Source organism: Eretmochelys imbricata, chromosome 2 (assembly GCF_965152235.1).
Source record: "Eretmochelys imbricata isolate rEreImb1 chromosome 2, rEreImb1.hap1, whole genome shotgun sequence".
Taxonomy (NCBI): Eukaryota; Metazoa; Chordata; order Testudines; family Cheloniidae; genus Eretmochelys; species Eretmochelys imbricata.
In genome coordinates this window covers 60,127,460-60,151,233 of record NC_135573.1, presented here as the reverse complement: position 1 = coordinate 60,151,233, position 23,774 = coordinate 60,127,460, and the positions used below count along the sequence as shown (strand labels likewise).

At 38.9% G+C, this 23,774-nt stretch overlaps 1 protein-coding gene across 1 annotated transcript in view; it reads left to right on the top strand.

Moving 5' to 3' along the window:
- PREX2 (phosphatidylinositol-3,4,5-trisphosphate dependent Rac exchange factor 2) overlaps window positions 1-23,774 on the top strand; it is a 290,326-nt gene that overhangs the window by 173,634 nt on the left and 92,918 nt on the right. The window contains exons 24-30 of the mRNA XM_077808977.1: window positions 3,420-3,642; window positions 4,077-4,284; window positions 8,592-8,771; window positions 11,720-11,814; window positions 12,881-12,963; window positions 13,333-13,423; window positions 15,153-15,281. Coding sequence (XP_077665103.1) covers window positions 3,420-3,642; window positions 4,077-4,284; window positions 8,592-8,771; window positions 11,720-11,814; window positions 12,881-12,963; window positions 13,333-13,423; window positions 15,153-15,281 — 1,009 coding nt within the window. The remainder of the gene's footprint in view (window positions 1-3,419; window positions 3,643-4,076; window positions 4,285-8,591; window positions 8,772-11,719; window positions 11,815-12,880; window positions 12,964-13,332; window positions 13,424-15,152; window positions 15,282-23,774) is intronic.

Here is a 23,774-nt window from a genome sequence, read left to right as displayed (position 1 = left end):
AAGGGACAGGGGCCCCTTGTAACCAGTAAGGAACCAGGAGCTGGAGCTACCCAGTGCAAGTACCTGGGAGTGGTCAGGTTCTCCCAGCATCAGGGAGAAAAACCTCAGGAAGTCCTTTACATATACATGTGCCCTTCATTGTGCCTTTCATTCATGGGATAAATCTTATCTTGTCTTCGTCTTGTTGAGCATATAGATAGTAACCAACTTGTTAACCAGAAATTCTGTGTATTTCCTATGAAAGACCAAAAGCACTCTGTTTTGTAGCATTCACAAATCTAGTGAATTTTCAGAACTTACCCAATGTGAAGCGATATTAGTGATATTAAATTCTTATCATATTGCATGTTAATTTAAAATATAAAGTTGTTATAATTTAACTCCTCACTTGCAGACTGTAGTTTGAGTCAACCCTTTCCACCTTTCCTATTGACAGACTGCACTGTAAATTATCGGACAACGGTTAGCTAACCGTTGAGTTTGTAAATATGTCAAAAAGTGTATTGCATATTATAAGTAAATGAATGAACACATTTATTGAGTTTGGTCTGTAGTTTCATGCTACTTCTGTGTGACTAGTTTAACTAAGTTAGGCATAAACTAATCAAACCTTTGTCCATTCCCCCAAGTGAACCTGCATTTCTCTCCTCCTGACCTCTACTTTCCTCCCTCCCTTACCCCAATTATTTGTGAATTGTGGGGCCAATCTGAACTAGGTCTCTCCTTTGAACTGTTTGCACCCTCTGTCATCTGGATCTAGAATGTGAGATTTGCAAACTGATCTGTTCTGGGATTTTGCAAGCAAAAATTCAAAATAGAGGTGAGAGGTTTAATGTGGACTCTAACAGACCCTGCATATTTCTGTGAAAAATTGGAGGAGGGATGGGACAGAGGTCGGGGGGGAGCGGGGAGTTGCTTCCTAGTGGGTAATGACCCTTTCTTAGGGTATGTCTACTCAGCAGCTGGGAGGGTGCTCCCTAATGAAGGTGGACAGCCCTTGTCCAGCTTGAGCTAGCACATTAAACATAGCAGTGTGGCTGCGGTGACATAGGTGGTAACTTGGGCTAGCTGCCCAAATACAATCCTGCTGAACCCGTGAGTACATATGTGGGTGGCTAGCCCAGGCTCCCACCAATGCTGCTGGAGTCATATTGCTATTTTTAGCATACTAGCTCGAGCAGAGCCATAGTGTGTCTGTCTACCTACACTAGGAAGCACCCTCCAAGCTGCTGGGTAGACATACCCCTGGAGACTTTGGCCAGTATAAGTCTAAATATCCAGACTTTCTTATGTCTATTTAAAGTGAACGTCAGGTTTCTTGAGATGGGAGCATCACTTATTTTAACCATGCAGTCAGAAATGTTGGTTTAGAGGTTAGGTAACTAATAGCTGTCTCGTATACCTTTCCTGTTTCCTACTGTGAACTGAGTATGATCATAGTCTCTATGAACAAGAGTGAAGGACAAGAACAGCAAGAGTTTGAGTCTAGGTTGAAGTACAATGGCACAGCCATGTTGAAAAACTTCACAGAGCCTTTAATTGCAATATCTGCTTCTAGCCAGTGTAATCCGCACTTTCAGAAGCCTCAAACTCACCCTCACCAAAATCAATAAGCATGATGCAGGTTTACAGTTTAGCTCTTAATGACTGTTAGAAACGCTGTTAGAGTGTTCATATTCCAGGAATAGATATACCCTTCTTTTGGCAAGATAAATGTAACCATAGTAACAAAAGTCTCTTAGAATGCCTTAGCTTTACTGTAAGTTTCACTGTGAAAGTTTGAACTCCATAAATAGAAACCCGGTGGCTTTCTGCAGTTCCTGTTATTTCAGAATATTTTGCTTGTAATACACTTTGAGTTCAGTGCCATGGGCCCCAGATGTTTCTCAATACATGTATGAAAATAAGTTTGGACTTCACTTATGACCTGATTAAATCATAACCAGGCATTTGGTCTCTGTGGAACAGGATGTGTGGGAGATTCAAATATGAAATATGTACTGCTTGGAGGAACATTTTTACCATTAAATGTTCTTAGTGTCTTCTTAATTCTTGGTACATTCTTCAGTTTTAAACAATTCCATAATTGGACTTTGTGTAATCTCCAGGATCCTGTCCTAGATACAAATATTTAAGTATAATTCATTAGTTGAATCCTGGTTGTACAGAAACATTTATCAAGCTTACACAGAGTCAGTAGCATCACAAGTAAACACACATTTAAATCCCAGTACATAAAGCTACCACTTTATGGGTGGTGTGGGAGGGGATATAGTTTGACTCAGTTAAAAGATACTTAAAGCCAGATAATCAGCGAAATGTACATGGACATTTAATTGGGTAAGCACTTTGAAAGGTAACTTTTAAAAATATTCGGATGCATGAGCCTAATGATCAGCATTGTTTAATAATGTATGTGCCCTGCTATGCAATATTTTAACTGGAGATGAGATATGATTAAAATACTGGCTACTTGCAGGTGATGATGGATGTTCCCACTAAAATCTCCCCTGACTCTAGAATGTGAATTGAAAGGGGGGGATACATGTTTTCACATAAATCCTAATCCAGTTGTGTTTCACATCATGTGGTCACCTAATTTAAGATTTTATAATGGTCTTGCCATCATGATTGTGATCTAATTCTCTGAAGTAACACTGCTTTGGAAAGGGGACAAAAAATACTTACAGGAATGAACAGAAGATGGAATCTTCATAGATTCAGAGGAACACCGTAGAAGTAAAATAGATGTACTGCCTGTGGTTCAATGAACATCCCTGCACTGTGTTTCAATGTCATTTTTCAAAGATTTATTTCTCAGAAGTCTGTCTTATTTAACTACTTCTTCAGTTTTCAAAGTTGAGGCATTTTCTAATTCCCAAGTGTAGCAAAGTCTGTAAAATATGGACATTGTAGTTTGTTTTATTGTCATTTTGCAGCAACTTCATTCTCAATGTGATAAATTCATAATTTTAGCTTCCAGTTTTATACTTATTAGAAACTAAACTAAAGCAAATATCTGAGAGTGTTTTTAGAAAACGCACACTTGAAAATACCTGAAATTTGCTATGTTTGTAATATTGAAAATGGTAGACCCTAGGTCTAGGGACCTTCCATACTTTCTGGAGCTCATCCTCAGAAGCACAGAACTTCAAATGGGACTAATATTGAGACATTTGAAAGAAAATAAATTGCTTAAATCCTTATTAGAAATCTATTTATAACTTGCAAAAAATTACCCATAATTTGTCTTAAAAATAAAAACCTAAAATCAGAAGGAACTCCTTATCTCCTCCCAAAAGATGGAAATTTGAAAGGTTAGGCAGAATGCCTAAAGCATTTTTAAGTTTTGTTTTCCAACTGGCTACCTGTGCACAGAAAACTATTAATCAGAACATTCTTCTCTTTCTTACTTCTAGTTTTCACGAGTTTTAAAAAATAGAGCATGGCCTACCTTTAAACAGGCTAAGTCAAAGATCTCACCACTTCACAGCAGCGATTTCTGTCCAACCAACTGCCATATCAATGTAATGGAAGTCTCTTATCCTAAAACCTCAACTTCTCTTGGTAGTGCCTTTGGTGTGCAGCTAGACAGCAGAAAGCATTCTTCACAAGAGAAAGAAAACAAAAATAGTGAGCAAGGTAAGCCAGAATGCCCACCTATACTTGAACGAAGCATATCTACCAACTCTCCTAGTTTATAGTTTTCAGATTTAACCAGTTCTGGGCACTATCTCAATATTAAACATAAGGACACTCCACTAAGAAATGGCTATATATGGTTAGTATGGACTTGCTTATAAATTTATAAGAAATGCTTGACATAATTGTGTACTAACTCTTTCCTTTCCTTTCCTTACATGGCACACTAATATGCAAAATTGTAAGTCCCTCCTCTTTACCAAGAACAGATTAGCTAATTTTTCCACATTTATACTTCCAACATTGAATTTGTAAGATAAAATATGAAAAATTAATATTTTAATCAGGTAATTATTTCCAGTTATAGGTTTGACTTATAAAAGTAATTTGTGTTGAAAGATAGAAGATGTTAACATTATTTACATCACATGCAGGTAAATTGAGTCCCATGGTTTACATACAACATACCATTACCACCATGGCAGCTCCTTCAGGACACTCCCTAGGTCAACAGGAAGGCCATGGTCTGAGATATCTGTTAAAGGAAGAGGACTTAGAAACACAAGATGTCTATCAGAAATTGTTGGGCAAATTGCAAACTGCACTGAAAGAGGTGGAAACGTGTGTCGCTCAGATAGATGAGTAAGTAAATGATACCATCTGTATATGCCTTTAATGTCCCATGGGATATACTGATAAATCAAATGTGGGCATTCCAAACTATGGATGCATAAACTTGCCTGGTCTAATCTGAACCCATCTGAACATTGTTGCATGAGATCAGCAGAAGCAGTCCCTGTTCATATTCAAGTAGAGCTACAACGGTCCAATGAATTTAAGTGCAGACAATTTTGAACTTTGTTCTCTCTTGCTCTTTTTTTTCTTTCTTTTTGAGCCTGACATAGTTTCTGCTTTGCTTCATTGAACCACTATAGCTTTTCTCTTGGATGTGGAAACAGTAACTGTTTGGGGGGCGGAAGAAGAGGCAATATGAGATCCATGTTGTCTCTCAGACTTCACTAGGACAGAAAACAAGAGCAAAGGAACAAAATATATTTTTTATTTAAGTTTTGTGGCACTACTGAATGGCTTTAAATTTAAACCTAAATTTGATAAAAATACAAATACTAGAAGCTTTTTTTAACCAATAAATTAGATTCACTTAGTCAGCAAGAGCTAATATTCGATGATTTCCCAGGAACAGAAATACTTGGAACTAGAACAGCTGCTTCCAAGACCAGTAAACTTTTCTAAGGACTGGCCCTTGATCAGTGCTCAGGAAGAAAAATAATCAATACCTCCTTTGGAGGTAAGCAGTGATATACATCTTGTTTCCAAAGGGCTAAACTGTGTTTTTTCTCCCCTCCTCCCCCACCCCCCCAATGTGTGCTGTATAGTGTAACAGGTTTGAAGTGGTTAAATGAAAGTAAATACAGCTTTGGGTTTGCAAAAGAATGTAAGAGATAAATCTCCACTCCCCATGTCTTTACACATAATTTAACTAATTAATTTAGCAAATCAGAAATAAAATCTTTTCATTGCTGATGGGCACAAAAATAAAGCAGCAGCATTATAATGTCTTAAAATTGTCAGTCTTCTTTAAAGTTATAAAATGATCAATAAGTTTTGTATCTGAAGGCACAATTAATATTTCAGTAGTTTCTGTTTACTTAGGCTATCATTGGTTTCCCCTTTGCTCCCTAGAGTTTGCATAAAGCCTCAGGGACTTCTGAGCTGTCTTTCATACGAGCATGAACGTGCTATCTATAAGAATATATAAATTTTGTGGGTCACACAGTTGCAAACGTAAACAGTACACGAGAATCTGGATTAATGTTTTTCTTCATTAACAGAGTCTCTGTACATTGAACTGGTAGGAAAACCTGTATAAGGGGCAAAGATTTATTTTAAAGGTTTTACACTTTACTGACTCTAAGCATCAGACTTTTCATCTTTATTCCCTGTGGACTTTGACTGCACTGCAAGAGTTTGATTGTCTTGGAGGAAAGTAGTTCTGTACAGGAAGCAGGATACCCAAGTGGCCTACTTAAAAGCTCCAAACAGGAAGAATGGGAAAGATGGAGGCCAGTATAGTCTGGGTGTACTGTTAATACAGTACACCATATACTGCTTACAACACATCATGACCATTAGTTCTTAGGGTGAAGAGGGAATGTTAAGAAATAAAACACATAAAATAATACAAAATAATTAAATCATTCTGCTTGAATCAAAATATTTGAATGTGTTCTTTAATAACCGTGTGTGTGTGTATATATATATATGTACATTTAAACAAACTTCAAGTTTATAACTACAGCAGAATTCTTGTTCTTAGATTTGCTTTATGGTGTAAAAATAAAATTAAAATCAATATTTGCTGAATTGTTTACTATTTATTATTACTACTATGATTGGTTTCCAATGTACTCGGTACTGTATAAACAAAAGATGTTCAGGGAAAAAGTCTGTGTCACAGCAATTAATTTTAGGGATTGAGAATGCTATACAAAAAATGATCAAATGATTTCTTCAGAAACTCTGGATGAAATCCTGGGCCTGTTGAATCAGTGGCAAAACTTTCATTAACTTCAACAGGGCCAGATTTCATTGTGTGTGTGAGAGAGAGGGAGATTATGCTTAATATATAGTACAAATTATATGCTCCCAGTGGTACAGAAAATTAACATTATAGGGATAATCTACACTCTGATATTGTGCCTCTCAAATGACGATTTTAAAACCTTTGAAGAACTACTTAAATCTCAATCAGTTTCTGAGACAATATATTATTTATGTACACTCAAAGATTTTATGGCTTAACATTGAGTTAGTTTTTTAAATGTGTGTTACACAGAATGTCTAAAACCATTGTGTTAGCAGAATTCTGAGTGTGAAGGAAAATATGTTCATTCAGAAAAAATCACTTCCCTATATGGCAGTCAGTCAGGGTGTGCTGAGTTTGGGGAACAAAACTTTGCAAAGCAGTTTGGAATTGCATTGATTTCAAGTAGATTATATTCATCAAGGCAGTGGAGAGATTAGTAGTTTGGTACTGATGTGGCTCTGTAGCTGAACAAAATTATTAGGTAAGTTATTATCTTTTCATTAGTGTTTAGAATTGGTATATGCTGCTTTCCTCAGTTAGACCTGTGCGAATCTCACAAAACGGGATGTAAAATTTTACGGTGCTTTGAATCAGAAATGTCCTTCGTTAATTTTGATTGATAAAATGCCTTTAGCATCAGTGATTTATTGTGTAGGTAGGTTTCAGAGTAACAGCCGTGTTAGTCTGTATTCGCAAAAAAAGAAAAGGAGTACTTGTGGCACCTTAGAGACTAACCAATTTATTTGAGCATAAGCTTTCGTTATTGTGTAGGTAGAGAGTGTAAAGAAGGGAAATTGTATAAACTGCCTTTTAAAAACCAAAGAGGATATTTTCAGTCTCACGAATACAAGTGTTTTGCAGTTTCTCTTTAGAACTAAAATTTTAGAGGTAAAGATGTCATATGTAAAGATATGATATCACCTACACTTGTGTCCTTGAAATATATTTGATCTTGGGTTAGAAGCAGAGCACTTGCCAACACTACCAAGCCAACCGTGGTGACAGCTGTTACTTAACAACCACAGTATAGTATAGGGATACAATTCAAAGTTTTTAAACTATTTTTGAACATAGCCCGGCAACTGCTAATTTAAAAGATATCTAGAAAGGACTTGTTGCAGAAGTATAATGCTGCATCTAATTTTTTGTTCAAATGTAATTAATGTTAATCTTCCTTTGCACTTTTGATTTCCAGTAACTGGAATTAAAATAACATTGCATATATTAGTTTTTTCTTTCAGAAAGTCTATTAGAACATTTGTTTCACAGGATGAAGATGAATAACTATATAGTAGTATGACATTCATTGTGATATTTGTACATGTTCAGGTGTAAAAATTTCCACAGCTTTTGGGTGTCAGTTGATCACATCAAGTTTCAAATGGTGCTCTACATAGAGGCTTGTGGATAAGTACAATAGAACCCTGTTTATCTGACTCTCCACTATCTGGCTCTCTGTATTAACCGAACGACCAGTGCACACAGGTCCACAAGTGAGCGATCTCTCCTCTGGCTGCTAGATGATGTTGCAGCCTTGCACTTTGTCATTCTCCAGATTATCTGAATTTTTTATTTATCCAATTTGGCCCTAGTCCCAATTAGATAAGATAAATGGGGTTCTGCTGTAATCAAATTAATAACGGTATGATTCAGAGAGGTGCTCTCCATAAACATGATAGCACAGCACTACCTAATTGGTTATGGCAAATCAAGTGACACATCACTTTATTTGACCAGTTATGGTGGTGTGGTCATTTGGAATGTTGATGAAGGTACGGACTTTAAAATAAAATTTCCCAGAACCTTTTATTAGAATAGGGTGGAATGACACATGAAAGCTAGTAAATTGGGTACCATAACCATTTAGTAAGTAATTACCTGTTTTTGCACAGAGAAATGTTTCCTGCAGTTCATTTCCTAGTTTTGCATATGCAAATGTATGGTTTATGTTTATAATTAGTCACCAAAAATTCAAGGATATACTATAGTAACTTTTTTTCCCCAAGAAGAATAATTGGTTTATTGCAAGACTTACTGTTTTGTATTGCTGTTGTGTTGCTTTGATTGAAGCATGATTTTGACTCATTAAACTTTTGTTGTTATTTTTTACAGTAGTGTCTTTTATTTATTTATTTATTTATTTTTGCTTTAGTTGGCCATAATTTTACAATGGACATGAGTCGGAATTAAAAAACAGGTTTTGTGGCCTTTTCATAGGGAACAAAATAATGGAAAAGAACAACAGAGAAATGTAGTGTTGCATGTTGGACGACAATGATAATTATCATCAGCTTACTTTTGAAAAAATGCCTTCATCCCGATTAATTTTGTCACATTGCAGCCTTCTCTCTTCAATAACCTATTCTCCCAAATCAGAACGTAAAACACCCGAGCCCTTAATACCAGCAGACAGTGACAATGAAAAGGGAGAAAGGAATGGGAAAAGGGTCTGTTTCAATGTAGCAGGTGATGAGCAGGAAGATTCTGGTCATGACACCATCAGCAACAGGGATTCATACAGGTGATTTTACTAATAACCTTTTTTATTTCAATCCGTCGGATATAGCAGCATAAGGTGCAGCATTGTAGATTTTCAAAATGGCTGTAAAGAATATCAGAATACAATGGTTATTACTTCTTGTAAAGGGAGAATTTTATATTTTAGTAATCAAGATGGATTACTTTCTACTGTAATACAAGTCTTTTCCTGTAATAATAACTAGAGATGGACCTTTACCAGAACTCTGGATCTGAATATCCCAAGAGGATCATAGCCAGAACAGGATCCAGAAATGGATCCATTTGCCAGGTTCTGATTCAGTCTGCTGCAGAACATAGAAACAGACAGTTTTGGCTATGGTGTTCTGTAGTGGAATTAGGCCCAAACAAACCCCAAAATGTTTGTCATTTTGAGTCAGATGCCAGATCTAATCTCAGTCACAGTTAAAGACCTGAATACAAATCTGAACCCCAACATTTAACTCTGGTAACATCCCAGTCTAAAAATTGCTGGATCATCCTATCTCTAGTACTAACAATAATAAAAGCTTTACTATGGAATTAAAATATATAATACTTTGAAAAGGAAGCAGTATTCATAGCAACTGTGGACATTTTCCAGTACTTAGAATGAAGAATGGATTATGTAAATGCACTTGATGTATATTCAGTTTAACTTCACTTTGCAATTAAAACAAAATTATTTCTATATTACTAGGGTCAAAAAGTAAAAAAGTCTCTAAGAATGGTGGAATAGTAGCAGCACTCTTTGTTATTTTGAAGACCAATTTCATGAGCTAACATTTGATTACTGCAGCATGGCTGGTATGAATTTCAGTTTGGTGTCTGAAGTGGAAGGAACTAAATGCTTCTTAGATCATCTGCTTTAGTCTGATCCCAGCCTTCTGTAATCTTTTTAACATGTGTGTAAAAAATACCCCCCAAACAAACAAACAAAAAACCCTCAGATTCCCATGCACATAATACCAATCATTAGTGCAACTGTCAGTTATGACAGTGGATTTTTTAAAAATATTATCTAATGTAGTTAAATGAACAACCAGCAAATTCCAATAAATCACTGTAAATGCAATTGAAATGTTAGAAAAAATACCACACCCTGTCTCTGTGTGAGAGCAGACATTATGGGAAATGTAGGACATTTTCATTTATTGGTTGTGTTTTCTTATGCAAACTTCTATTAAACACTACAATACAATACTTATGCAGAAATATATAGCTAAGAAGTGGTTAAATCTGATTTTCCCCCATGTTTTATTTTTTTGTGCTTTGTTCAGTCCCGTTTTAAATGACTCTAGTGATGAGCTTTCCACCATTCTCCCCTGGGAGACTTTTCCAAAGTCTGTTAGAGCTCATCATCAGAAAATATTTCTTAATATCCAGCCAGAAATTCTCATTTCTCTTAGGGACTCTATTCTAGAAACATTTTGTTACCAACATGGTTTCAGTCATTTAGTGGACAGCACCCTAAATTATATACCCCTCATACCATCCAAAAATGCTCTTCCCTCTCTGTGCTATTAATGTATATGTAAACAATATATAAATATAATAATCATATAAAATGGAGTTCCATTTTATGAACTTTGTCATGCATGATATGGAGTAGGGCATGCATTTGGAACTCTGCAGCCATTTTAAACTAAATGCTTTTATAGAATAGAATTTAGAATCATAGAGTTTAAAACTGGGAGGGACTGGCCGACCATCTAGTCTGACCTCTTGTGTATCACAAGCTGCCAAACACCCTTCAGCCACCCCCATACCAACCCGAACAGCCAGAATTAGACCAAAGTATTACAGCTCTCAGGAGACTCAGCTATTATGTGCCACTGGCAGAGAATAAGGGACTGAGATGCATCAAAGCCCAGTGCCCCTGTAATTGCAGGAAATTGATTGAGAGGTACCTTGATGATGAGTTTCTCTTACATTCATGGGACATTGTGGACTCTCTCTGCTAGATAATTACTTTAACACCTGAAAACTCTTACATTTAAACCAAATACTCTGTTGCTGATTAGATGATATGGCTGACTTGGTTGCTGTTACAGCCTGTGGGCTCAAATCCATTTGGAAATATGTTTACAACAAAATCTTAGATTTTTTCTCCTCTGTGTGATATGGATGAATTCATTCTCACTCCTTGTAGAGAAACACAAATTTGGGGTAAAAAAAAATCACGACTGTACAGTGATGTGGTATTTTTGTTACTGCAGAGAAGTCTCCATATAATCAGATACAGGGAGAAGTAAAATCCCCACCACTACCATCTGCCCCCTACTCTATTTACACAGGAATCCTGATCCTGCAACTGGATTCAGATGAGTAGACTTTTGTACTCACAGAGAGTTCCAGAGAAGTCACTGGGGCTTTATGCAGGTTCAGAAGTCCACCAGCACTTATCCTATTGCACTGCCAGTAGCTCATAAACCATGGTTTGGTTAAAGGGAGAAAATTGTCATTTTTAATCTTGTTGTTTAATACTTTAATTATTTTCATAACCTAATTATGAATACTGTCTGCAAGTCTTAAACCAGCATGCTTCATCATTTATAAGAGTTATAGGGTAGGTAGGTATACAGAATTTAAATGTGGAGAAATTAACACATTTGAGGCCACATTTCCAAAATCAGCCACTCATCTGCATGAAAAGTTACTTGATTTATATGTGGAATTGTATATTTTCAATGTGAAACTACTTGTTCACACACATGAGGTGGGGACAACTGAAGCATCTATTCTGAGAATCTAGCCTTCAGAGTCTTATCAGAAACAAATAGTAGTTCTTGCATATTTTGTATGATGTCATAAACTTAAAGTCAAGGGTAGAGCATTGTAAAAGACCTCCGCAAGAGAGGAAAGTTTAAGAAAAAGGAAAGGCACTATACTTTTTGTGCTTTGATATAGTACATGTACATCACGACATACAGTTTTGTTTTGTTTTTCAAGTGATTGCAATAGCAACAGGAACTCCATTGCCTCATTCACCAGCATTTGCAGTAGCCAGTGCAGTTCTTACTTTCACAGTGATGAAATGGACTCAGGTAAGATTAAAAAATACTCTACAAATTCCTCTGTTTGTTCCTCTGGAGATAGTTCTTGTTTGTTTTATTCATAGGCATGTCTGTCTTCATCATGGTAAGTGGCAAGAGTATAACATTTCACTTCTGTTTAGTGTATGTTGCACTTTTAGCCTTTCTGTATAACAAAGCCAATTTTCCAATCCAGCTGAAAATATAGTGGATTAGAAAAAGATGTCAGAGACTCATTTTAACCAGCTTTCCACTTTGGCTTGGGCAATGCATTATGTTGCTCAAAAGAAGAGGAATTTTACATAAAAGGGAGTTCTGTCTCAGACAGGAGACAAGACTCTGAATACAAAATACCACTGTGTACAAATGCTGGGGAGAGTAAGACCGCAGAAAGGCACACTCACCATAATGTTCTATTCTATGTCAAGGTTGAACAAATTTAATTTAAATAATCATAGATGCAAATTCTTACCTATTTGCCACTTGATAGTTCCTTTTTAGTTTTAATGCGATATTTATCCCTCTTTAAAAACTACTGAACTATCAGAGCCATTTCATTAGCAATAGCATTAAGATTGTGAAATATTTGCAGGGTCCTTATAAAAATGTTAAGTCGGTGCATTCAGTGACTCTGGTCTAGGTGGTATAAATAGCTAGCTGATATTTCAGCGATCTTGCATTTTTCTTTCAGAGAACTGTGGTCTACTTGGTGGAACACAGATCAGGGACACTTGATTCCTAGGTTCTGTTCCCAACTTTTACAATATGGCTTGGGCATTTTGCTTAAAGTTTCTGGTCCTTAGTGTATACAAAAGTACAAATAATACAATAGTTACCTACTTCACAAAGGGTGGTGTGTGATTTATTGTACAGATGCCATTTTGTTATTGTTGTTTACTTTTGCTACATTATGAAAATAGTATACAAAAGAATCTCACAGATTAGTGTAAAGAGCTAAATAGAGAAGGTTCTAAAAGCTTAAGCATCAGCTTGTATGCATAGCAGAGAAGCCCAGATCTGTATGATTTTGAAAAGTATGCTGAGACCTGAATTATGATTTAAAATATTTTACACACAGGTGATGAACTTCCCTTAAGTGTTCGGATTTCTCATGATAAACAGGACAAACTTCATAGCTGTTTAGAGCATCTTTTTGGTCAGGTATGAGATTTTTTTTCTTAGACTGCTTAACAGTATTGGTCTATATTCAAACCATCAGGGAAAAACTGGCTGCAGCAAGTGTTTTTTTTTTTTTCTGCTTCTGCTTTCCACTGTTTACTTGAATGATATGTATTTATTCTTTATCCTTTCCTGGGCTACTAACCCAGAATTACTGAAGATAACAGTTCCTTAGATTTATCCTCACAAATTTTCTAGTCTTGTGTTGTTAGCTACAGCCAACATTTAAATTAGTTACAAACAAATATAAAGTAATCATTTTTTCACTATTCATTTTTTCTCATTCAGAGCAGATCTTTCTAAAATTGCTATGAAAAAGGCAAGCCACTCACAGAACTTTGATCCTAACAGGTAGATTCAATTGTCAATCTTCTGAAAGGACCAGCTGTAATGAGGGCCTTTGAACAAACCAAGTTCTTCACGCCAGGTCGAGGCCTGCAAGGTAACATTTAAAGCTAACTACTAAAATCAACAGGTGGCACAAAGAGATACAGGGCACATTTGTATGAATATATAATATTTGATTTGGATGTTAAAGAACAACCCAATCTTTTCTGTTCATGTTATGTTCTGGAATAATTGCCATTCAAAATTTTTATTACATAGCTATTACTATTCTTAGCTGGTCCATTTTCACTTTCCTTGCATAAGGCATTTAGGTGTTCTTGAAAGTTAAGCTGAAATTACAGCCTGTGAATTGAATATAAAACTGCTGAGGCTTTGAAGCAAAAAACAGTGTTAACATATTACAAGTGTTTTTCTGATTCATGTTATTTCTGTCCTAGCAACTGAAGCACTTTCTGATTATATTTAACTATTTATTTCTGGCCTTTTCTATCTTTGTGGATTTTTCTTCTTGTAAAATGGTACTTCATAAATAATAAGCAACACTTCAGTGTGAATTCTTATTCTAAATATTAATTATTTAAAATCATTCTAGGTGCAATTTGTGGCCCTGATCTTGCTGAGAGTTATGTACAGGATTAACTTTGGGTCTACAACATGCTTCTATATGTGTAGGTCCAAAGTTAATCATATACATAAGTGTTAAGTCTAAACTTAAACGTGTGTGAAGTGTTTGCAGGATTAAAGCCATTTAGCAGGATTGATACACTTTTAAAAATTGCTACTGAAAGGCTTTTTGGGTGAACTGAGTTTGAAAAAAGACTGTATGGGAGATTGGGAAATACAACTGAATGTTGTGTGGGTAACAGAAATAATGCTACTATAAAATGCTTTGGTTTCTGCTTTCAACTTTCAACAAATAAAATGCATTAATTATAGAGGGTCATTGATCAGATCCTTAGCTTTCATAAATCAGCATAGCTCCACTGAAGCCAGTGAAGCTACACCCTTATACACCAGCTTGTTATCTGACCCTCTGATGCATCATGCCCTTCCACTCACTGACCCTGCAGTGAGTCTGCCCAGAAGTTAATACAGACATAGTGAGATTTCTTTCTAGCAAATATTTACATTTTTAGAACCTTTAAAGTTGTTTATAGGGAAAGGTTGGTATGACCCACAGATGGCATATATTTTTCATTGTTTTCAGACTGAATGCCTCGCAAAATTTTCCATGAGAAACCATTCAGAAAATATTATTTAATTATAAATGTGCAACTAGGTACAAGATATGAAATATCCAATATAAATACCCCAAAAGATATCCATTTCACAAAGATGATTTAGAATGAGAATAAAAAAAAGGGGGGCTGTATATTCTGTGTGACAATGCAGCTTTATATAGATATACCATAATAATATCAGGGATACTTTTAGTGATCTGAAGGCTAGTCTAGGTTAAACAGCCAAAGTTTCTGTGTTAAGTAAGGAAGATTATTTTTCTGATAATTTTGTTACAGCTTATTGTCCACTATTATATGAATTCTTGAGTGGATTGTGATAAAGGTTTAACAAAACACTTAAATTGTGAAACACGTAGTTGAATTCATGTGTTATTTAAATTACTTATTACTGATGTATGTTGACTTTTTGTATGGGTATTTAGTTAATTAAATTATCTGAAAAGGTACAGGTAACATCACTCAAGACAAAATTTCAGGAAATTGCAGGCACTTCTTAATGTTTAGACTATTCTAAATGTTTAGAAAGAAATACAGTGGATTTCTGAGGTTTAAACTAAAGAGATATTTTTTGCCATTGCTTAGAGTTTCAGCAGGAAATGGAACCTAAACTTTGCTGTCCAAAGAGATTACGACTTCACATCAAGCAAGATCCTTGGAACCTTCCCAGCAGTGTCCAAAATCTTGCACAGAATATAAGAAAATTTGTTGAAGGTCAGTAAGAAAAACCTAACCCTCAATAAACTCATAGCTAATGAGGGAGAGCGGAGGAAGGATATAACGGGTTTATGTGGTCTATGAGGCAAGGTCTGGAGAGTAGCATGTAGCCAAGAGGAAATTTCTAAATTTCAGCACAGTTTGTATCTCAGTAGCAAGACTAATGGATAGTAGTTTAAATCAGAGATTCTCAAATTATGGGGTACGTCTCGGGAGGTGTGGGCCTGTATCAGGGGAGGTGCCTGTTGCCCGTCTTTTGGCCAGAGTATGGTGCTACGTGTCAGAGTGAATCCTGAAATCTGCTCAGCCTGGGAAGGGGCAGAGGGAGCCAGGGCTGCACCCATGGAGAAGTGCAGGAATGGGGGCATACCAGAGGGCAGGGGTACCAGGAGGGGTTGAAAGTATCTTAAAGGATTTACCAGTATGCTGAAGTCCTGAGCAGGGGGCGTGACCTCAATTTGAAGAGGCGGGGTCTTTAAATAACCGGGCCCTTTTAATCCAGATTTAAAGGCCCCTGGGCTCCAGCTGCAGTAGCGGCGGCTGGGAGCCCTGGGCCCTTTAAATCACCCCTGGAGCTACTAGCTGCAGAGGCAGCTGGGTGCCCTGGGGCTCAGGGGAGATTTAAAGGGCCTGGGGCTCCAGCCACTGCAGGGAGCCCTGGGCCCTTTAAATCGCCACCCAAGCCCTGCCACCGCTACCCCAGGGCTCCGGCAGCGGGGCTCGGGTGGCTATTTAAAGGGCCCAGGGCTCCGGCCGCTGCAGGGAGCCCTGGGCCCTTTAAATCACCAGCTTGGGGAAGCTGATCTGGTCTGGCATGGCATACCGGCTGTTGCTGGTATACCGTACTGTACCGTACCGGCTTACTTTCACCTCTGGATACCAGGGAAAGCAGCTTGCAGGTGCTACTCTGCTCCACCCAGGGCTATGCTCCCCAGCATGGCCCTCTCTGCTGCAGTGCAGCAGCTCCCCTGCTTCCCCATTTCCCTCCCTCAACATCACAGGACCTCTCATGCCCCCCATTTTATTCCTTTGCTGCTGTCTAGCTCATCCAGAGCTCCTCCATCTCCCTGGTGTACCTCCCTTCGGCTGAAGCACTCCCTGCATTATCCTAAGGGTTCTCCTCCATCCCCATGTGCCTCCTCTTCTCAGCCCTGCCCTGCAGTAATGGTGTTGTAGATCCCCTTCTTCTCCCCAGTCCCCACCCCCATCATAGCCCTGTCCTGCAATATCCTGGGGGATTCGCATCATTCACTGCAGAACTACGGCTAGTTCCTGGGCAGTAGGGCTGGGGCTTACCAGAAGGGTTCTCTTTCTGGTCCTCTGAAGCTGTCCATTTCTGAGTCAGTGCCCCCATCAAGGCAGCAGTCCTTGTGTGAAGTGGGCTCTGAACTCTGCTGAGGTCCTTGGTGTCCCCTTCCTTCCCATTCCCAGGGAAAAGCCAACAGGGGTCAGGGTCCCTGTGGCTGTTTAGGTCCGGTCTCAGGAGGATCTGGGGCCCTATGCGGTTTCTTTTGGGGTGATGCACTGCCTTCCCCATGGTAACCGTCTAGTTCCAGCTGGTGATAGCGGTGGTCAGTCCTGGCTACTAACTCAGTATCCCCTTCGACTTCCTGCTGCACTGGACCTACACAGAGCTCCAGATGGTTGCCTTCACCTAATAGGCCACATGCACTAAAGGAGGCCCCTGTTCCCTACCTGTAGGCCCAGCATCCATGAGCCCTTCTCTCTTCATCCTTGGGCCCCAGAGATCTGAGGGTCGGGGGAGGTGTTGCACAGCAAGTGGGGATTATGATGACCTAAAATGTTTGTGCAGTTTAATTTTAGCTGCTGCAGTTTGTACTCTTTTTAACAGATCTGCAGGATAACACACCTGTACTCTTACTATAATTATATTGATTAAAGCCCTTCTACTTTATTACTTGTATCATTGCAAAAGATAGGATTTTCAGTTATTTGTGTTGTCTTAATAAACTGTGGAGAGATGCAATGTTGTTGTTTTCCTTAGTTTAGGGAAGCTCACTATGACAAAATCTGAGAATACCTAATTGAAATAATATCTCAGGGGGTAGCTAAGGAGAGGTGCCAGCAGAAGCGTGAGAAGCAAAAGCAAATATTGTATTGTCTGAGTAACAGGCACCAGGGGAATTCGGACCCTTAGATGAAGATGCCGAGTGATTCCAACACCTATTGTAGTTAGTGGTCCTGATTCTGTTCCCACTGAATTCAATAGGAACACTAATGTTCAAAGGGAGCATAACAGGCCTGATAGAATGTGAGTGTGCATTTCACAGGACATGCTCAGCACTTTGCAGGACCTGCCTTTTTGAGTGTACTGTTTGATAAGGAAGCAATGGAAAAGAGAAGCTTAAGGGATTTATAAAACTATGCACTGGAATATTGCAACATGCATCTCTTTGTGGGAACCAAAGCCAGCTGTAGATTGCTTCAGTCCAAGGTTAAAATTATTTTGTGTGTACATTTAGCAGCTTCATTTTATTGGCTAATTTCCATGACATCCCATGATGAAACTGCTCAATTTCAGACTACAAAAATAATTTGTGATATGCTTTATAAATATAAACTTTAAAAACCATAAGAACATAAGAATGGCCATACTGGGTCAGACCAAAGGTCCATCTAGACCAGTATCCTGTCTTCCGACAGTGGCCTGGGGAAGCTGCTGTTACTTATACAGACCTGAGAGCCTGTCTAAGTTGTGATGTTGGTGTCTCCAGCTCTCAAGTAGCACAGGATCAGGAGAGCACAAAGCAGGCTTAAAGCAACTTTCAAAGTCCCTTCCCCTGGGCTGCAAGTTTTGTGCTGTGCCTCTGAGTTTCATGCCATTTGTTGTCTCTGCAAATGATCAAGGTATTTACAGACAGACTAGCCAGCCTGCAGTTCTATTTCCGACTGAAACTAATATGAGGTTTGATCAGCGAATTTAAAGTTACTTAACCTCCCTTTTGCTCTTTTATTTGTCTGATTCTGAAAGAACAGAATTTGGTCCCTAACTCATTTTCATTTTAAGACAAAAGTTATTTCAAGCCAAAAGGTGAATTGAACTTTCTCCCAGATCTGTATTTCAATGATCAGGCACAAAATACAGGAGTCAGTCAATTAAAAAATTTATTCATGGTTTTTCTATTTAGTGTTTTAAAATGTTTTATATTTGCGCTCTGTGTGGCTGGTTGAAAGTCCATTCTTTGTTAGGCCATTAGTGTACTCTTTAAATGAGTGTGTTCAATAGAATTTCAGTTGTAAGTAGGTGAATCTTCATATTTCTACATAAGCAGAAGTTAAGTGACTATATTTAATAGGGAGAAAAGAGGATATTTGTCTCTTGAGTCAGATTTAGGTTTTGTGGTAAGTAGATGAGGAAGCCCACAAACCCTCTTTGGTTACCACCTAAAGAAATGTTGTTTAGTGGTGAATGATGCTCTAGTGATTGAAAACTTGTTTAACCATTATTGATGTTAAATAAGTGAATCCATTTGTTGAAAACTGACTCCAGTGCTTAGATTTTAATAGAAATCTCAGAAGTGGTTGTATTTTCTTGTTGATAGTTCTATTGCCTTGAATACCATGCTGTATTAAATTAGAATGATTCACTATTTAAAGCAGATGGAGATATAGGAACCCCACAAAAGTCGTGTTTAACTTTTACATTGCATTGTTTTTTAATTTCTGTTATGTAATAAATAGGAAGAAAAGAGAAATTCTTAATACCTTATGATGGTCTTTATAGTCTGTCAATTTTATTATTATTTTTGGAATTGGGTGAACACGTCAAAAATATCCATGAATATGCACTCAGATTTTATTAAAATATTTTCCTGGGAAGTAAATAAAAAAAATTATTGTTGACCTGATTTATAGAGGTCTGGTTTATTATAGGCTCACGAGTGATCTGACTAGGAGATAATCAGGTTCTTGTCCTGAAATCAGGTCACAGAATTAGAGAATGTAGAGAGTTCAATAATTTGTAAGGACTCTTGGGGTGTGTGGCAAGAACACTCATGCTGAGGACAAAGCCAAGCTTTAGAGATTTTTATTAAAATAAAGGAAAAAGTCATCAAAGCTCCAAACCATAGAATCAAAAAGAAATAATACAGTTCTATGGGTACCTATGGTATCATTCCTTACAAAAGCTACTTTAGGCTAGCATACTTATACCCTTTCTTGGTGACCTGGTGATGGGAGACAAAGGACCAGCCTTGTCTCTGGCATGCCAAATGAGTCCGATCGTCCAGGTTCCTCAGTGCTGAGATGGTGGAGAGAAGGCTTAAATGTAGAGTATCTAAGCTATACTGCAAAATCTAAGCTGGTAGCTAAACAAAATAGGAACTAAAAGAACAAAACTCCACATGGTGGTTTGCCCTCTTAGAGGGTTTTGGCACTATCCTGAATATTCATGTCAGTGCCCAACCTTCCATGCCCAAATCTTATTTCCTCACCCACATAAGTCTTCGGGTACACTTACTCTATAGGCTAGTGATATATATCTCATTCCTGAAACCTGTTACCTTTGGCCTGAACCGTTACTTCCATGTTCTTGTGGTGTACATTGCGGTTACTGGTATGTCTCAGAATTTTAGTAAACACATTTAATTCTTCAAAGTCTAAAAGTGTAACCAGTAGGCCATTTACCTATGCCAAAGGTTACAAGCACTCATGCTAACTTGCTCTAGCTAATCATACAGGATACAGGTTCTTTGCGTTACAGCCAAATATAATGGAGCAATGTCTACTGAAATTATTCAATACAAAAATATAAGCCAAAATAATAGAATCAAACCAATAAAGAGAAAATAGGATATATAATTTAGCAGGCTAGCCCTATGGGCTACAGTCAAAATCTCTTACTATTGAAACTTTTATCCTATAATATGGTTAACTAGAAGAGGGGAAAATCTGGCAGTACAAGTCAGCCTTGAAAGGCTAATAAATGGAGGGAATTTTTAGGAGGAATGTGAGACTGAATGAGGCACAGGTTCAAGAAGGATATTACTAGACCCTAGGTAATTGGCTCGAGAAAAGGTGACGACTCATTTGTGGGAGAAAGTGGCTAGACGTACCAAGTTGTCAGACCAGGGAGTAGCAGATGAGACAAATTGTGAGCAATAGCTGACCTGTGCAGATGCTTGAAGATGAAGAGTTTGAATTTGATGTGGAAGAGGTCAGAAGCCAATGCAGGGATTAAGGGAATAACATTATCAAAGAGGCAGAAAAAGAGGATTAATTTAGCTGCAGCATGTTAGATGGACATGAGGGCCATACCATGAGAATCAGCCAACCCAGAGAGAAGGAAGTTGCAATAGTTCAGGTCAGATGACTCAGATAGGAGCCAGGATGTTAGCAAGAAGTCTGGAGAGGGAGGGACATTTTACAGTATTATTAAGGAAAATGTGACAGGGCTTAATAGCCTGGATGTGGTGGAAAGCAGAGAAAGAAATTGAATATAACAGTAAGGGTGCATTATTAGGGTCCTCAATGGTCTGTAGAGTTTTCTACAGAGATGAAAAAGGGAAGGACTGAGAAAGGTCTATGAGAAAAGATTGAGTTCTGTTTTTGCATTGTTCACTTGGAGTTGGTGACTAGATATACAGGAAAAAATCGGAAGATCATTGATTCTGACACCAAAAGTTTCTGGGCCCAGGAGTCAGAGAGGCAAATGTACTGGGACATAATGAGGCTTTTCAGGCAACAAACACAAATGCTGAAGTATCTTGCTAACCTACAGGTCCAACAGTCATGTGCTCACCTTCCTTTACAGTCAATGGGGAACTTCATTTTAGCAGCTCCCTACATTTCCCTGCCCTCACAACTTTCTATGTGTCATCGTGGACCACAACCCTTCCTTCACCACTCCACATGGGTGGACAGTAAGTAAAACTACAGCTTCACATACACTGAACTGTGAGAACCATAGTTGGTGTTTGTTTGGCTGAAATTGACTGAAATGGACACACATGTTTTCTAGTGTTCTATTTTTAAAGTTCTGTTCCAAGTTTGCTCTGTATTGTTTTTTAATTGCACATTATTTTTGCACTGTTTTTGTTACACAATCATTTTTTACTTTTGGAAATTTCATCTTTATTGCTTCATAACAGATGCAGCAAAATGCCTGGTTCTACTGAAAGCACACATTAATTGTAATTGAACAGGACCACAGGACTATAGGTTTCAGTGCAAAACACATAATTATAAATGTACAATAAGCACCCCATAATTCATAGGTTCATTAAAAGAGACAATGTGATATTCATAAATGTATGCCAAGCACTAAACTGTTCCTACCAACTCCCCAAACTTCAGGACCTGGTAGAGCACTGTCCAGCACAGCACATTACTGTGTTGATGGATAAGTGCCCTTTCAGGACCTCCCTGAGCAGCATAGCTCCATGGTGAATTCTTGTGGTGGCCCTTGTGTCTGGCTATTCAAAGTCAGCAGGCAACTGCTCCACCTTTGCTCTTTCCAGCTTGCCTCACAGATATTATGCAGGACACCACAGGCAGCTGCAACCATTGGGATCTTTTTCTCAGTGAGATAGAATCTAATAAACAAACATCTCCAACACCCCTTCAGTCTACTGAAAGCACATTCAATTGTCATTCTGCACCTGCTGAGACAGTAGTTGAATCTTTCCTTGGCATTGTCAGGATGGCCAGTATATGGCTTCATGAGCCAGGGAAGCGAAAGATAGGCTGGATCACCCAGGATCACTATTGGCTTTTCAAGATTGCCAACAGTAATCTACTGGACAGGAAAGAATGTCCTGGCTTGCAGCTGTCTGAATAGTCCTGTGTTCTTAAACATGCAAGTGTTATGCATCTTCCCTGAGTAACCCACATTGATATCGGTAAAGCATCTCTGATGATCTACCAAAATTTGAGTAACCATAGAAGTATAGCCCTGTCTATTGATGTACTGTGTTGCAAGATGGGCTGGTGCCACAACAGGGAAATGTGTGCCTTTGGTATGGTGTTCACCCCACACAGGACTGGAAGGGGTTAAGATGCCAGGTAGACCTGTTAACTCCACAAGCTGCACCTGGAGGAAGAGCCAGGGGGCAGGGATTGATTGCAAGCAGGCTCAGCTGGGAAGGAAGAGGCGAGGCCTATAAAACCAGGAAACTGGCAACAGATGGGGGCTGCAGTCACTCCCTGGGAGAGGAGAGGAGAGGTGTGTTTGGGCTGGAAAACCCAGAGAAGGGGGGTGGCCAGGAAGGTAGGGGAGGACTCAGGGAAAAGCAGTCAGGTGTAGACGGGAACAGACTTTGACTTCTGGATAGAGGGTCCCTGAGCCAGAACCCAGAGTAGAGGGCGGGCCCGGGTTCCCCTGCCAGCCACTGAGGGAGTGGCACTATAAGGCAGTGAATGGGAAAATTGCCTAGGACTGCTGAAGGAAGACTTTGGTACCCCAGAAGGGGGAAACACACTGAGTGACTGGCTAGAGGGCTGAGTTATGAAGAGGACGCTGCAGTTCCTGGAGTGAGAGAGGGACTGCAGACCAGAGAGAGAGAGAGAGAGACGGAGAGACAGAATGCAACTGTGGGAGGGGCGTTGACTTGGTGAGCTATTCCTCAAAACGATCAGGTGGAGGTGCCATCCTAGTGGTGAGTGCACCACCCTGTCACAGTGCCGTCTGTCACTTCACCACAGTTCAAGAACTCTGTAGCTGCAAATCCATGCACAATGCCCTGCACGTTGCCTAGTATCGCAGTCTTGCACAGTAGGATGCTATTGATGGCCTTGCACACTTGCATGGCAACAGCTTCTCCTGTGAATTTTCCAACTGCAAAATGACTTCCCACTGACCAGTAGCAATCTGGCATTGCAAGCTTCCATATTGTGACTGCCACTCGCTTCTCGACTGTCAATGCGCAGGTCTCATTCTCATGTCCCAGCACTGGGGGCAGGGTTGAGTTTGGGACATAGATGCAGGAAGGTGGCTTTTTACATCCAAAAGTTCTGCAGTCACTGTTGTCTCAGACCTGCATTACAATGTGATCCCACCTGACAGTGCTTGTTTCTCGGGTCCAGAAGTGATGCTCCACTGTATGCAACTGCTCCAAGAATGCCACCAACAATCTTGAATTGATTTTCTTTGTGTCTTTTAGCAATCTGTCCTCAAAGAAATCATCATGTGCGCTGTTGTTGAGGTACTTCTGTGACTGCAAATACTGGAGGACCGATAGTCCTGTGCCATGTTCATGTCAGTAGTGCAGAGCTGTACTGGCTCCATGCTCCTGTCAGATGGTGGGCAGCAAAAAGTGTCACATGGGTTTGTGGGATTTAAAATACAGTAGTAAAAATTATGGGATTTGGATAGAGAAAGTTGAATGATGGCTACTTGTCCCCCTAAATCCCAAAGTTCCCTGCACGACTCATTTCTGCTCCACAACATATTGCGAAAATCCCCCAAAAGGCATTGCACTGGAGGGTGGCTCTTGGCACACTGGGATACCTACCCATGGCACACTACATTTT